The sequence below is a fragment of the Tetrao urogallus genome (assembly GCF_951394365.1).
Source record: "Tetrao urogallus genome assembly, chromosome: 8".
Classification (NCBI taxonomy): Eukaryota; Metazoa; Chordata; class Aves; order Galliformes; family Phasianidae; genus Tetrao; species Tetrao urogallus.
Genome location: NC_136821.1, coordinates 23,818,198 through 23,834,001, shown reverse-complemented (window position 1 = coordinate 23,834,001; position 15,804 = coordinate 23,818,198). Strand labels below are relative to the sequence as shown.

Below are 15,804 nucleotides of genomic sequence, written 5' to 3'. Positions count from 1 at the left end.
AATCTGAATGGAAGAGTATACATCCCTTCCTCATGCATAAGATCATTACTGTGCAGTGATGTGAAGCAGTTGCATTTCTAGGAACCAGCCCACCATTCTGATTCAAAAGCTTCCCAAAGATTTTGGTTTTTTTTTCCCTTTCCTGCTACACGGCAGCAAAAACTACATTAACAAGGTACTGTGCCAACCCTTCCCACCCTTCTACCCGCCTGAATCAATGGGAGACACAGCCAGCTGTTCTTTCCTTCCCAGAGAAAATTTTGCAACAGATACAAGCAAAGTGGAGGCACTTGTAGGCTTAATACAACCTCACCTCAGATTCTTGGTTTTTTAGCTGCATTCACTGCTGCCATGGGCATGTATTCACTGTTGTATTCATGGGAGCTGGATTCACACTGCTGATTCTGCAAACGGACAGAAAATGCCATAAATTTAATTTGTGGCCACTAACCTCCACCACTCCTGCTGTTGTTCTTTAAAGAGGGCAGTTAATCTGACTGTTTTCAGTGGAAATATTAAAACCTGAATAGACAGGCATCAAGGTAGAAAACTTGGAATAGAACAAACTAAAAATGAAAAACATACACCATCCAGAAAAATGACTAATGTCCCTGATCTCCTTTCTTTCCTGAGCTGACTGGTTCTTTGTTTTAATGGTTTTGCTCCAGAACAGCTGGAATTGCTCCACTGATGATTTGTTTTCCCTCCTTGAAGAAAACAGTCAGGTGAATTGCTTACCAAAGTAATTCTGCTGATCTGTGCAGCTTTTTTCCTCTTTTCTATGATTCCCAACCCTTAAATCAATAGACAATTCTGTCTCAGAAAAATTAAATCTGAGCTGCTGTCATCTGTGACTGAATTCCAGTGGTAAATTAACAACTGCATCTCTGTCAAAAAATATATCACTCGCTGAGTATGTGCCTGTCCCACTCCCTAAATCTTATCAAATGAAGTTCCCTATCCATGACCTCAATGAAGGAGGGTTGTGCAGAATCTTATGGACTTCCTTACCTTGTTCCTTAAACGATAGGCTACTACACAGCAGACACATGAAATCAGGGCAAATGCAGTCAGGCCAGTAATTATCCATGACATGATTCCTTGTGAAAAGCAGTCTTCCTTATCTGGAGATAAAGCAGCAAATAAGTCATTGTTGAAAATCAGCACCATTTTTTCTCCTATAGATGACTTTTCAAATTATTCCCCCTTCTTTCTTTCATATCTGATGAAACATACAAAGCGTGTCTGGAGGATTTCCCTGAGTTAAAAAGCTGCCTTGGAAAACTGTACAGCAGGAAAAAGAACGCTGTTGTTTTCCAGAAAGAGAGGTGAAACCCTAACTGTTGGTGCAGAAGGCTGAAAGAGTAGATTGAAAAGAAACCAAGGCAGTCTTTAGAATGTGATGGTATTTCAGGTTTGGAAAAGTGAACAAGGTTATTCAGAAAGAAAGACGGGTGATATAAAAGGTGGCCTGCTCCAAAGAAGAGGGGCCTTTGATATTCATGTTTGGATAGAAAGGCAAACTGGGGAGCAGAAGATGAACCTTGCTCAGGTCTGGGAGAAAATACAATAGGACATGAAACAAGCAGCAATAGCTACGAGTGCCCATCTATGAGGACAAACAGGAATTGACAGCATTGGGAAACACTGCTGACAAAAAAAAGGATGTCACAGCTTAATTCTGAGATCAATGTGTTTTAAGTGCAGAGGGGGATAGCAGATCATTTGACCCAACCACATGATATTAGCCTCAGTATTTCAGCTTCTGTCTTTGTTTATACATGATGTTGAGAAATGGGAAATGATGGAGAGGGAAGGACAGCAGACAGTACAGAACTGCTATTCATCTATATGGAGAACCAAGAAGAGGAGAAAAAAAAAAAAAACAACAAAAAAAATCTATTAACTGTTTCAACTTAATATACTAAAGAGCCACCAAATGAAAGGTCATTCAGAATTAATGTATGTGTAGTAAGTCTCCTGGAGTTAGTCCAAGTCCTTTTCTATGTAACTTTGGCGTCCCCAACAACATGCAGAACTCAGCATAGGTTGCAAACCTGCCAAGTAGGACAAATAAGTACAAGGAGGTCCTGTTGAGCTCTCAATCAATACTGCTCCACTGCCACCAGTTCCTTACTGAGTATTCTCCGTTCTCTTGAAACTGTCTGTGCAAACTTTAGTCACATATTTCACTGCTGCTTTCACTAAGCTATGCTTATTGTCTACTCATCAGGGAACTGAAGTGAGGGGAGAAGGAAAGTAAACTTACCTTGGATGTACAAATAGGTTTCCTTCAAGTGGCAGTCTATGTAAGGGGGGGGTAATAAACTCTCCAGGCAGCAGGTGTAGGTGTCGATGTGCTTTCTGTCCAGATTTGTCAGAATGAAGGTGGTGCTGCTATTTGAATGCTCTGCCTGGCAGTAGGTAACGTTACTCTTTGGGACAGCTTTATTCTTACTCACATGGAGTGCACAGATTGCCTTCCTTTCATGCCCTCTGAGGAGGGTCATGCTGAACTCATTCACATTTTTGGGATTTTGGAATATTAACTTGAAGTTTCCATTTTCAAATTTTACTATCCCCTGGGGGTCCACGACCTGAAGTTTATCTGAAAAGATGAGAAAAGTTAAGTGCAATCACTCAAACAGCAACAAAGAAATTCTCAAAGATGTTAAGAAACTCATTAAAACAAAGCAAGTGAACCATCTGATAGGAGCTTAAAGTACTCAGAACAATCTGGTTTTGCAAAGCAGCCCATATCATGAGATACCAGTGCATCATTCAGGTCATGTCATATACTACTGAGAAAATAAATGAGATTAACAGCTGGACTACTATTTGCTATAAGGCTGGACAAGCACTGGGTCAGTGACTTATTTAATAATGTTTAAAGGTCTCCTTCAACCAAAGAATGCATGGTCATATAATATATAGTCCTATTTGTCCTATTTGTAGATAAAACAAGACAAGATGAAGATGATGATAATTTTTTCTGGTTTAGGGTTCGTAATCAGAACCCTAATGCTGTAGCCGAAAATGTGAAATAGGATTTGAACCCCAAAATTCTACATATGATGCCTTGACCACAAGGTTTTCCTTTTGAGATATGGTTTAAACACATTTTCTTAGATGGCTATACGACATTTATCACCAACATGATGAGAGAAATAGAGGACAAATATGATTGTGTGCTTACATTCACACGCAATTCAAAAATCATATTTGACCTTCTCAAAAACATTGTCAGAAAACATTGACACATGTTGTGCAACCCTCTAATTCTGCAAAATGTTTCTAATTTGATTTTCTTGGAAAAGAAAAAATGAACTAATTGAGGACCTCTTGATATCTCACTTTTGTAAAGCCAACAATCAGTAGCATAGGAATACTGTCAGAAAAAAAAAATTGAAATTGAAAAAAAGACAATCTACTTCTTTGAGGGCAGTATTTTCTGGCCTAGAAAGGCACTTAACCCATAAACCAAATTATGCAAATGTCTTACCTATATTTTTGCACAATCTTGATGAGCAGGTATCAGCTCCTGAAAAATAAAAATTGTTGCCTTCTTAAAATTCAAGAAGAGAGATGCAGGAACAAAGGCTGAGCTGTTCAATATTAAGATACCAAAGTTATATTCTAGTGTTCATACCTGTGTCATAAGCCTATCTGATCTTGTCTCAATGCTACTTTGTAAAATCCCATGGTACAATAAAATCTCCAAGTGTAAAAATTAGTGTAGAAAAAAAATGAGTTGAGCAGGAATTAATATTGGTAACATATGTAACACTTAGAAATTCATAAAACACTTCTGTAGAAGCAATAGGTGTACTTAACAAATCATAACTGAGATGAGAGTAAAATTTCCCCAAAGATACTGAGGAAATCCACCCAAAATTAAAAAGCATACTGTTGTTTTCTCACAAATCCAGCATTGCCAATAAGCTTACATTACATTTTGTTTCCAGATCTTAGTGACTTCCCACTTCATTGTATGTTTTTTCTGTTTCCCCCGCACCTCAACACTGCATCAAAACACCTTGTGGCACATGCTGGATGAATACCTATTCGGAAGGTGCTACAAGATAAACAGCAAGAAAATGTCCAAGCAGTGCATAGAGCTTTGTTCTTTTTTCAACAGAAAACTTATTTCACTCACGATTATCAAGCTGCATTCAGTCCATCATGCTCAGGCATGGCACACTTTTAGTAATTATTCTGGACTTTTTTTGCCTGCATCACCATCCACCGTGGAAACACTGAGAATTTTCTGTCTGTATTGGTGACATACACTAGTATGAAATACGTTGTTTGTCAGTGGTAGGCATAGCAGAGCCTAGCAGCATTTTATTTAGACTTTTTCACAATGCTATAAAACTAGAGCTTTGTGTCATACACAGACAGGTGTAAGCTTGTGAAACTCATGTCTGCTTTTCCTGTCTTCTGGTTGTTTAAGTTCTTCAGAAGTTGCTTAGATTGAAATACACTTTACATTAGGATTTTATCATGCTAGGGAAATAGTGGGCAAATACTTGCATATAAAGATTTTGATACACTATCATATTCTTGTTACTGCTGCATGGTAGTCTAGGTCCACACAGCAGCATTTTACTGCTGTACTGGGTATTGCACTGATTACACAGCATAAATAATCCTTTTCCCAAGACATCTGTAATCTAAGACATCCAGCCTGCATATGCACAGGGACAGAAGATTACTGTCATGCATGCACTGTCATACGTTCTCAATTCTCTTTCTGAACTGTGCTAATCCTTTAGTGTCCATGCTTTTTTCTGCTTTGAATTCTTGCTTTCTTATTATCACCACTGGCAAGGACATTGCAAAGAATGGGTGTTTAAAATATTTTTATTGCGATGCAAAGATAATGGATTTCTGGAAGATGCTTTTTGGTGTGCAGTTGGAAAGCAATACGAACTGTTATCCCTTTTTGATTGATTTGCTCTCTTCCCAGTTATCACTTTCTTCCCTGGCTTACAGTGCACAGCCTGCGACCCTGTACCAAACAGCAATATCTGTACCTCTTTCAGGACTTAAATGTGTGATAACAGACAAGGTAACTCGTACTGCTAGCATGAAGATAAGATGGAAAAAGCACACAACTTGTCAAACAGCACTGAAACATAGGCCAAAACACAATTAAGGCCCAGATACAGACCGTTTAAGCCCTCAGAGTAGTATACAGCCTGACATGCTAGGAGCAAAGGTCAAAGAAGGAAACAGCTCTCAGTGACTTGTATATTGAGTAGGGAAAGAAAACAGCTGCTATGAGAACAACATTTGAAATGAAGGTGTTTTAAAACACTATGTAGTTTCAGTGTACTGTAGTTTGATAATACATACCTTTAAAATTAGGTCCAACAACAGACTAAGTATTCAGGTGCAGAAAGAAAGCAGAAAGTGGATTGATACAGCAGAAGCAGAGAGCGCGGTGTGTGTGTAAGCTGGCCAGATACCACTGAGGCTTCTGCGTTTACCACTGCTAGAGGAGAAGGAGAGGGAGAGGGAGAGTTGAAGGGGAGAGGGAAAGTTGAGAAGGAGAGGGAGAGAGAAGCAGAAGCAGAGGGAGAGGGAGCAGGTGCTGATCCAGGGCTAGGCAGTTAGAGTCCAGCAGTACCACAGGCCTCCAAATACTCTGCTCACAGCAACAGCTTGGAATTTCATTCCTCTGATTGCCTCAGAACAGTTTAATTCTGCTGTTGGCTAATGAAATTGCTTTTTCATACTGGGTGGTTTGAAATCTTTGTTAGAGACTGTGGTTTTAATCCTTGTTTTTAATGGAAAAGGGCAGGGAGAGGTGAGTTCATGTGACCTTGCGGCAAGCTGAAAGATCATCTTGCATCCTCTCAGGCCCAGAAGCTGTAACTGGCTATTTTCAAGAAAATCTCAGTAATGTATTTCTGTGATTGAGCATTCTGGAAAATGTGATGCAATTAGTATTCTTCTGAAACAACTGTCCATACAGAAGAGTGTGTTTAGCATAGTATACAGGCAGCACATTTTAAAATGAGATTAGCAGTGCCTGAGATTAAAACACAAAATTATCTACATGGATAAACACAACAAGTGAGGTTTGATATGAATTTCCACCTCACTAGCTATTCTGCATCAGTCTTGATGTGAATTCTCTCCCTCTCTGCATACTAAAATGTAGCTTATTCCCCCTTCCAACAGCTGACTGTCATTCTCCTGTGCTCATTTATATCGGTTCATTCCTAGGGTAATCCTGTGGACCCCGTGGGTAATGGCCAGACACTTTTGCAATGTCATTTGTCAAGCCACTATCAGAGTAAATGTACATTTAGGGGAATGGAGGATAGGACATGGAGGTTGAAATGTACAGTAACATTGAGGGATTTATTCATAACACCCCCCAGATATTTAAAAAAAAAAAAAAGTGAATAAAATACTACATCATGTTATAGTTGAAAATGAACAGAAAGAACCTCACTGCTCAGTAGTAAAACTACTTGCATTTGGCCATTTATTTTTCATAAAACAACAGATTCAATTGTAATACAAGGAATGTCTTAGCTTCAGCTGGGATGAAATTGTTTTCTTCAGAGAGTTTGGTACGGCACTATGTTTTTAATTCTGGGAGAAAAACAATGTTGTTAACACACCGGTGTTCATAGCTGCTGCTAAGCATTGCTGTGCAGAGCAGAGAATGCTGTACATTCTCTGAGAAGGGTCCAAGGAGTTGGGGGGAAACGGAATTAGGACAGTTGACTCAAGCTGTCCAAAGGGATATTCCACACCATATGACATCGTGCAGAAAGAGTTCTGAAGGAGGTGGGAGTTTATCTGGTTCTCTTCTGCTGCTCAAGGGGCTAGCTGGGCATCAGTCAGATGGTGGCGACAATCACTTGTGCACCATTTGTTATATGCACTCACACGTAGATATATACTCATAACTATTATCCTTTTCCTTTTCTCTATCTTAGTAATTAGTTTTATCTCAACCCATGAGTTCTGGCTTTTTTTCCCTGATTCTCCCCCCAGTCTCACTGGGAAGGGGGGGGGGAAGGGGAGGGGGAGTGAACGAACAACTGTGGTGCTGAGCCACCTGCAGGGTTAAACCACAACAAGGAATTTGAGATAAGAAGAAACAAATCTTTCATTGATATTATAGAAGTGTCACACTGGTGTTGTGTAGAGCTGTTCCTAGCTCACCTCATGTAAAGCAGATCATGTGGTCAAATGAATCCAGAGGATGAACATGTATATGAGAGTAACGCCTTGTTACATTAAACTATGAAAGCGTGTGCATATGTGCATATGCACCCACATACACACTTGCATATTTACAGTCATGTAAATTTCTATAAGAGGTTACCTGGATAACAGATATGTCCATCTCATTTGCTTTAATAGACTTACTTACTTTCATCTTTACTGCCATGGAAAATACTTCGGCAGAAGCTTTGAAATTTCTGTGGTAATGGTGCTTGGACACAGAAGCCACCAAAAGGCAGGTTGTTTTCATTTTAATGGGACTTTGAGCTTTCTCATTGCCCTTTGGCAGACCCAATGCTATTTGCAAACATCAAGATCTTCTGTACATTTTGGTCATAACGGATTAATTTTAAAACATGAATTTCAGGGTAGGAGAATAGAATAGAGTATTCTTGCTTGGTTTACTTGCATTTTGTTTTACCTGCCCCAGCTTTCAGACAGCTAATTATCTGATTAAAAGAACAAGTATAATTTCACTTGAATGTGTTTGCCTCTGAAAATGATCAAGTATGGTGCAGACTCAGCTTTTAAAACAAGCACTTCTGCTATGTTATTACTAAACACATAATGGAACTGCATGCTGTTTTTACAATTTTGTTTATACCGTTTGTATATTGTTTTATTTTATACAGCTACAGTTTTTTAACTTTTCAAGGAAAGATAACACTATCAATTCAGTGTAATCAGTCATAAAGCTGAAATTAACATGCTCCTATCATTTGAGAATCAGAGATTAAGAGAGGAAAGCAGTGCTTCAGGGCAAAACTAGTAACAGCCAAAATTACTCAAAGAAACTATCATCTGAATTATTTTTATAGTATGAGATCTGTTGTGAAATATGGAAACGGTTATAAAATATACCGCTAGCACAGGAGCCATTGCTGGTGGTATTTCAGACATGACTGAAGAAATGACCATTGTTTCCTCCTGACAGCCAGAGATCTGCGGGTAAACAGTGGAAAGGCTTTGCAAATGTTGGCCTGCAAAAGCTCGCGTACAACATTTCAGAGCCAAGAGCCTCATGTGCAGTGGAGTCCTACAGCTCCATATTCTGAAATCCCGATGCCAGTGTTCATTACGTAAAAGACTTCATGCTCTTACAATTTCTTGGTCACAGTTGGGTTACCAAATTACACAGTACATATAGACACTTATATATCACCTTCTGTGAGCTATTTACATTGAAATCAAAATCCACAGATCAGAAGTAAAGCTTGCTAAAAACTACACAAATAAACATCCTCATAAGTTACTCTGTTTTTACTCCCAAAAATCTGCCACAATTCCAGAACACTAACTCACTCCCTAAATGAGGGTATAGTGCTAATATGTATTACACCAAGCTCATGTTTTACAGTTCTTTTGTTTTCACAGATAACGATAATAATTAGTACTTGTTATACCAAAAGCACAGTAAAGAAAAAAATGTGAGAAATGCCATTCATCACATTTGGAAGAGATTGGAAACAATCTCTTTTTCCTGCTACATCTCTTCTTACTATGCCCTGCCCCAACTTGTATCCTCTGTGTTGGAAGGAAGAAAGAAAGGGAAAATGCCGGTATCAAGCAGAAAATCATTTCACCCTTAGAATTGCAGCCTACTTCTTCCTACAGGAAATTGCATTGTAGGTGGCTCCAGCCACATGTAGAAACATGTTGGTCAAGAACAGCTGCTAAATTGACTACCTGAGAAATTGAGAGGATGTTTTAGTTAATAGATTTCAAGATAATTTTTCGGAGAGAAGAAAATACAGCAGCTTATGTCCCTTTAGAGATAATTGCTACAATCTTCCTTCCCTGTGAATTAACCCAACTTTTTGATTTTTTATAGCACATATAATGCCATGCTGGCCATGATATACGTAGGTTTCAGAGAGGCCGCGGATAAATGTGACCTCTGGTATTTTACATTGTATAGCTGTGATAAAGCACTGAACTTTGCAAAATGCAAACATCAATGCAACATTGCAACATCTATGTTTATAGCTGGACGAGATCAACACCGTCACCCTGCCCCTTAAACACAGCTTTGGAAGTGCTACACCTCCTTTTAAGTCATTCCACATTTCAAGCCTGCATCAGAATGATCTCATCCACTCTTGCATACAGGAGACATTTTTCACAGTACAAAAATTCCCTGCCCGAACATGGCCGCAATTAATATCACTAAGTTAGCTTTTGTTATTAAGCTATTTGTTGTCATGCTGCTGTAAGACTTTGTGCACAGCAATGGAAGCTGGCTAGATCACTACAGTCCAAACAGCTAGAGGATAACACTGAGCAGATGAGCTAAAGAATACGAACAATGAAAACCTGTACTTCTTTGTTTCAGCCTAAACACCCTGTGCTAGCAAGAATTCTATTCCTACCAGCTCTAGAGATCTTAAAGTTGAGAGCAGTCTTTTTGCAGCTGTTTCCCTTAATTATTGCAGTTTCTCCAACCCCTTGCAATCACATCTCATTTACTCTCTCCCTTCACTTGGTAGCATATATTTCGTAGAAACATCACTACGAGGAGAATAAATCCAATAATCCAAAATACTACTTACCACACAAGGCTTCAAACTGAAAGCAGAAGAGATAGAAAGTTACTGCAACTGACTTCATGCTTGCCTGACACAGAGGCATCAGCTTTCTGTCTGCTGTGAACATGGAGAAGAATTCATGGGTAGAAAAGGAAGTGGTTTGTGGGCAATGGGGGAAATTATATGATAATCGAGGACCTTTTTATTTAACCCCTGACTACGTTACAGCTATGTCAGCATTAGCTGTCGCCCACACCTGTGGAGTTTACTGCTTATTTTTTTTCCTACCTCATGGCTTGCTGTCACAGACAGGAAGATGAAAGATATTTTTACATTACCTTTGATGTCCACTTCCGCAAATGTTACTTCTGGTTAAATCTGTCACGATAGATGTTGCTGTCATCACCAGCACACTTCCTGCAGATAGCCATTGATCAGAGACTTCTACCTTAAGTTAGCTTACAGTATGTGTGTGTTTGCTTGCTGTTGGTGGCCAGGCTTCCCCCACCAAAGCTGGTGGTACTGCTCCACATAGTAGCTGATATCCAGCAGGGCAGGAGGCTTCTCTTGGTCCCGGTTCTGGAATTTGGTGGAAGAACAGAGCCGGGTCTCAAGAAGGATGCATTCTGTGCCATCCCTGTGACATCTTGGAGGCTCGCTTGTGTCGGACTTCCACCCTGAAGTTCTGGCTTGCTCTGTGCAGACTTGAGAAACTTTCACAAGAGCTAACTCATTGCCCCACGGCCTTAGGTCAGAAGCTTCTCTCCCTCCCTCTCGCTGCTTTTGTGCTACGCACTGTATTCTCGCATATGATCCATCTGTATCCAGGAAATGCTTTAGGACCCTCTAGGGTAAAATATTCCACAACCATTTAGAACTGGCTATTTATTATGTTTGTAATACTAATTTTAGGGCAGGTAACAAGTTGGAAAAACAGTTTCTAAATGAAGTTTAATAAATTAGATGCATTTAGCATTCCTGACTGTCATACATACGCTAGTAAACGCAAAAGAGTAATTCTGGTGCCTGAGGTTGGTGTCTTTGTAATGCTCATACAGATCATTGCAAATACCTGCAAATCTTTGTCTTTTCTTAAATGAAAATCAGGGTCAAGTCAGGATTTGATCTAAATTTTCAGTTTGGGGCTCTGAAACCAATCTCAAAAAATTCTAGCTACAGAAAGTTTCTGCAGTATACTTTCAATTTTGAAGCTAAAGAGTAGTATATCTGAAGGTTCAAAGAAAGGTAAAAATACAGAGAGATATATCTTACTTCTTAACTTTGCCAAGGAAGGTGCCAGGTAGGACCACCTTTCCTATCCCTGAAAACAACATATGAGAAATCCTAAAATAGCAGAGGACCCTTCTCCTGGGACAGGACTTTTATTGCCCCTCAAGTAAGCCTGAGGCAAGCAGCCAGAGAGACTGATAATTAATGAAAAGAACTTCCGCTGATGCACAGTGAAGGGAGGAAGAGAATAATGTGTGAAGTGCCTCCACCAGTATCTCTAGGGGAGCTTGCTGGCAATGTACCAAGGACTGAGTCGCTACAAAGCATAGCACCAACTGGGAGGGCCAGTAAAGGTGCAGATTAAAATATCCATTTGAGCAAAATTTTAGCTATTTTTTCAGTAAAAAAAAAATTGAAACAAATCAGGGTTGTTAAGATCCAAAAATATGGTGCCTTCCTTCAAAATTTAACATTTTGCCAGGAAAATTATTTTGATAGTGACTTTTTTTTAAAACCAAAACACTGTTCTGGTGCAGCTCACTTCTGCCCTCTTTCTCAGGGACCTCAACAGTTATAACAGTGCAGAAATGACAATTACATTCCTTCCTGGGGTGAAAGCAGCTCCCAGCAGAGTTTCACTGGCAAAAGCTAACAATTGGAGCAAGTTCTGATGTCCAGTAAACAAGCTGCATTTGTTCACTTTGTTTCAAAATGATCCAGCCCACGGTACCCTTTCGGGTACATTTGGCAGCACTCTGAAGGCTGATCACAATAATATATATTTTTTTCTCAGATGGTGTTTGATGATGAGCCAGCAGAGCTTGGGGCACTCAGTGTCTGTTCTAAAGCTAAAATCACAGCATTCAGGGCTGAATGTGAGAGATGCTCACCTTGTAGTCCCACACTAACGAGATCCTTTGTTGCCTTTCAAACTCTTTACTCTTTCCAACTTTGCCTCCCTTCTCTGTCAGGGCTTTCCGACTTCACATAGACACTGTGACTGCAACTAGAAACGTTTCTGACAAATACTACTGTTGGTTGCAGTTAACCACCTGGGTTAGCAGTCTGTTTTTCCACAACACGCTTCCTACAACTAAGTACTTTGGGTCACAAACACGTGCTTCCTTTTTCCATTTTCACTCATTTCACTTCTTCCCTCATTTTGATTTTCACTCCATGCGTTCCTCTCAGATCTCACTTCTTTCCTCTTCTAACCTCATGGTCCCTGGCCTCTCTCCACCACCTCCTTAGGCAGAGGCTGCCCTCCACACCTGTGCAAGAATTTTTCTGGAATGTGGCTCCTCCTTTCCCAAGGCTACATTCTTTATATATGATCTCACCCTCATAGCTACTATCTCAGTGATAAATTTCTTCTCTCATATCTCACTTCTAACTTGTGTGCTTCATTTGTTTGGGGTAGAGTTAATTGTCTTCATAGGAGCTCGTATGGTGCTATGCTTTGAATTTCAGATGAAAACAATGTAGATAACTGAGATGTTTTAATTGTGGCCAAGCAGCTCTTACAGAGTCAAGACATTTTCTGTTTCTGAAACTGCCATGCCAGTGAGAAACAGGTGGCACATTAGAAACTGTGAGGAGACACAGCCACACAAATTGTATCTTGTTTCCTGCTGCTTCTTATCCTATGCTTCAGTGTCTGGCCTATATTCTCATGACTCTAGGTCATTCCCTCAGCACTGGAACAGAAAGCCTCCACGCTGCTGTTCTTTCCTATTCTTATAACTGGGGAGAAGAGCAATGATTTTCACTGTGTTATTTTTAAGTTTTTATGATGATTTTAATCCTCCTTCCCATCAGCATCACTCCCTGTTAGGCGTGTAAACTAGTTGCAGTCACTGAGGATGTACAGGTTTCAACGTGCAATGCAGCTCATGTGCTCCCTCATTGGTTCTGATGCCTCCTCTGCTAATGTCCATGGGGCACACAGAAATATTCTGGTGAGCAACGCACTAGTGAAAAATACCAGGACTTATTTCAGCTCCAGGGCACGCAGACACCTCCCTGCAAAGTAGACCTTGGGGCAAAATCCCCTTTGAGTGTGTGCATGGCCTTGCATCTTGGCAGCAGCTCAGTTACCCATGTATCACTAACTTTCAGTTAGTGTTTGAGAATATTTCATTGTCATAGACTTGTTGAAAGAAGAAAAAAAAGTGTGTGTCCACCTCTGAAGGTGTTCAAGGCCAGATTGGATGGAATCCTGGGCAACCTGGTATCTGGTAGGTGACAGCCCTGCCCATGGCAGGGGGGTTGCAGCTCTATGACCTTTAAAGTCCACTCTAACCTAAGCCATGGTATGATTCTGTGACATGATTCCATAATAATTTACATGCAGTAAATTCAGTCAATAGGAGCTAAATGACAAATGCAATTTGTCTCACTGCCATTTCAGTTCCTGTGGCTCATTCTGTGCTAGCTGGCAGAAGGTCCTGAGGGCTATCTAGACAAAAGACTCCCTCCAGCTGGTCTCAAGAGCTGGTGGGCTTTAGTGGGTCTAGCCCTAGTGCCCCCTAGGACATATCTACCTAACAAAGTACCTAATTACTTCTCTGGGAGCATGAGCATAGGTAGGCATGGCCCAGTGAAGATCAACATGTATATGCTGGTGGCCTGGCTACAGGTCTTTGAGATGGTAGTGGAAGGTGTCCTGTCAAGGTGACAGTCTTCTGTTCTGGAAAGTGGACTGTAAACAGCAGGCATCTTGGAGTGCTGTATGCCTGAGTGTGCAGGAGATGCGTATGTAGGAGAATAGACATGCTGCAGGCAGCCTGTGCTCGTGTGCACTGCTGATCCCCATTGCTAAGCCAGCCTGTATCAGGAAGGAGGATACCTTCTGAAGCCATTGTGCTTCTTTTGGGGCCAACGTGCTGCTGCCTGGGACTTTGTCACCAGCACTGCTTACACCTGGATTCAGAATGGAGGTCCTCCAAAGTGGGCAATAAATATGCAAAATGAAAATGAAGTGCATACCTGGGAACTCTTGACAGTTTTTATCTTGTGCAGAGTGCTATAAGGCATGTAGAGCTACCTGCAGCTGAGCAGGGTGACCATGAAAGTGATTCTGCCCTTGAGTTTGAATTTAATCCTCTGTGAGTGCAACAGCAGTGAATTAAACACATTCTTTAACATTTTCACACCCCAACTGTTTCAAAGCTTGCAGTGGGGCAGGGACTCCTGTAATGTGGTTAGCTGGTCAGCTGCCTTGAAGGGGCTGGGGCTGAAAGATCTGCACGCCATAGTGGTAGCTGGGGTTTGTGGTGTGCCTTTTATCTCAGCACTGGTGTGCTTACATTTTAAAGCTAAATTTTTGCTGCGCTTGCACTGACAGCATAACAACGGGAAGCTCTCCCTTGCAGAGATAGCCCCCGAAGCTGCAATGCATTCTTGTAGACAAGGGAGAAACCAAACGGTGTGCTGAAAACTGCAAGGACGGGTCAAACAGCGCAACCTAGGCTTGGATTATCAGCAACACGGAGGTGGCTTAGGACAGCCATGCTGCTGCCTGTTTCCGTTCTGAAAATCTATCTTTCGAGTCTTTTGGGTCAGACTTTGGTCACGTCCCCTCCGCAGCCGTCACAGCCCGTGCTCGCGGTTTAGCCCCGGCTCACAGCCCGCCCTCCGCCCCGGAGACCGGCTGCCAGGCTCGGGCGCCTCGCACGGCCGGAAAGCAGCGGCCGCGGGCGGGGTGTCCCGGGCGGGGGCTCGAGGCGCAGCCCGGCCAACGGCTCGCACCTCAGCCAGGAGGCCGCACGGGGGCGCTGCCGGCACGCGCTCCCGTCTTGCAAGGCAGGTTCCCGCGCAGCGGCTGCTGAGAGGAGGGGCTGCGTTCAGAGCAGGGCGGTCTTAGGAACGAGTACTGGTCCGTACTGCGCCATCAGTAATGAGTCCTGAGTCTAGTTATATTGACGACCCTGCTGAAATCAGAGCACTTAACTGATAAGTTTAAACGTGTGCTCACTTCTGATCCGTGCAGCTTGCGCGACCGTGCAAGTTCTGGAAACTTCTGTTGTGCAAAACGTGTTAAAGGAGGTATGTGGCACTTGTTGAACTGAAAAAGAGAACAGAATTCTCACAGAAAAACACAAATTTAATAGTATCCTCAAGACAACAAGAAAGAAAATCATGCTAACCCCTTATCCTGGCATTGCTATAAAGTTGGGGGGGTGCAAAAGAAATTGATAACAAAATGAATTCTGTTACAGTGACCGTGATTCTGGATCCTGACCAGAAACAGTTCTGTGCAGTCCCATAGAGATTCCAGGGATCAAAGGCATCATCCTGTGTGCATGGCAGACCCAGAGCCCGCAGCACGAGGGCACTGCAGGTGCTGAGCTGCCTAAACTCTTTTGATGTTCTTTTTATCTGTCCCAGATTGCCTCTAATCCAGTGAAACATAGCTTTTTGTCTGGTTAAGAGACTTTTGTGTTCCTTCAGAGTTCACTGTAAGGAAAGGGTCTAGGTGCCCCTTTTGCACCCAGCTTTGTTTCTGTCACCACAAGAAAAAGGATTTGGAGTAAAAATTAGAGTGACACTGAACAAAACAACCAGATATCAGATATCTATGTTTCTAGAGAGCATAACTATTGAAGTGACTACTCTAAAACATCACTTACTCACCCTGATGACATTACAGGCCATCGGAGAATATTCTCATGAATTGGCCTCTTGTCATGCGCCTCCTCCACCTGCTGAAAGGCAGTGGGACCAACTGCGGGATTTGTCGAGCAGTGAAGGAATATGAACATTGAGACAGTGGTACTTGAGTATACCTCCTCCCTTG

The 15,804-nt window shown here is 41.6% G+C and overlaps 1 protein-coding gene across 1 annotated transcript; it reads right to left on the bottom strand.

Moving 5' to 3' along the window:
• Positions 1-314: 314 nt before the first annotated feature.
• Positions 315-9,879, bottom strand: ICOS (inducible T cell costimulator; the record flags this gene model as incomplete). Its single annotated transcript, XM_079538970.1, has 5 exons — positions 315-404; positions 1,012-1,124; positions 2,270-2,608; positions 3,503-3,541; positions 9,801-9,879. The coding sequence occupies 5 exons, from the start codon at positions 9,877-9,879 to the stop codon at positions 315-317; spliced, it is 660 nt and encodes a 219-aa protein (XP_079395096.1).
• Between the last annotated feature and the right edge of the window lie 5,925 nt (positions 9,880-15,804).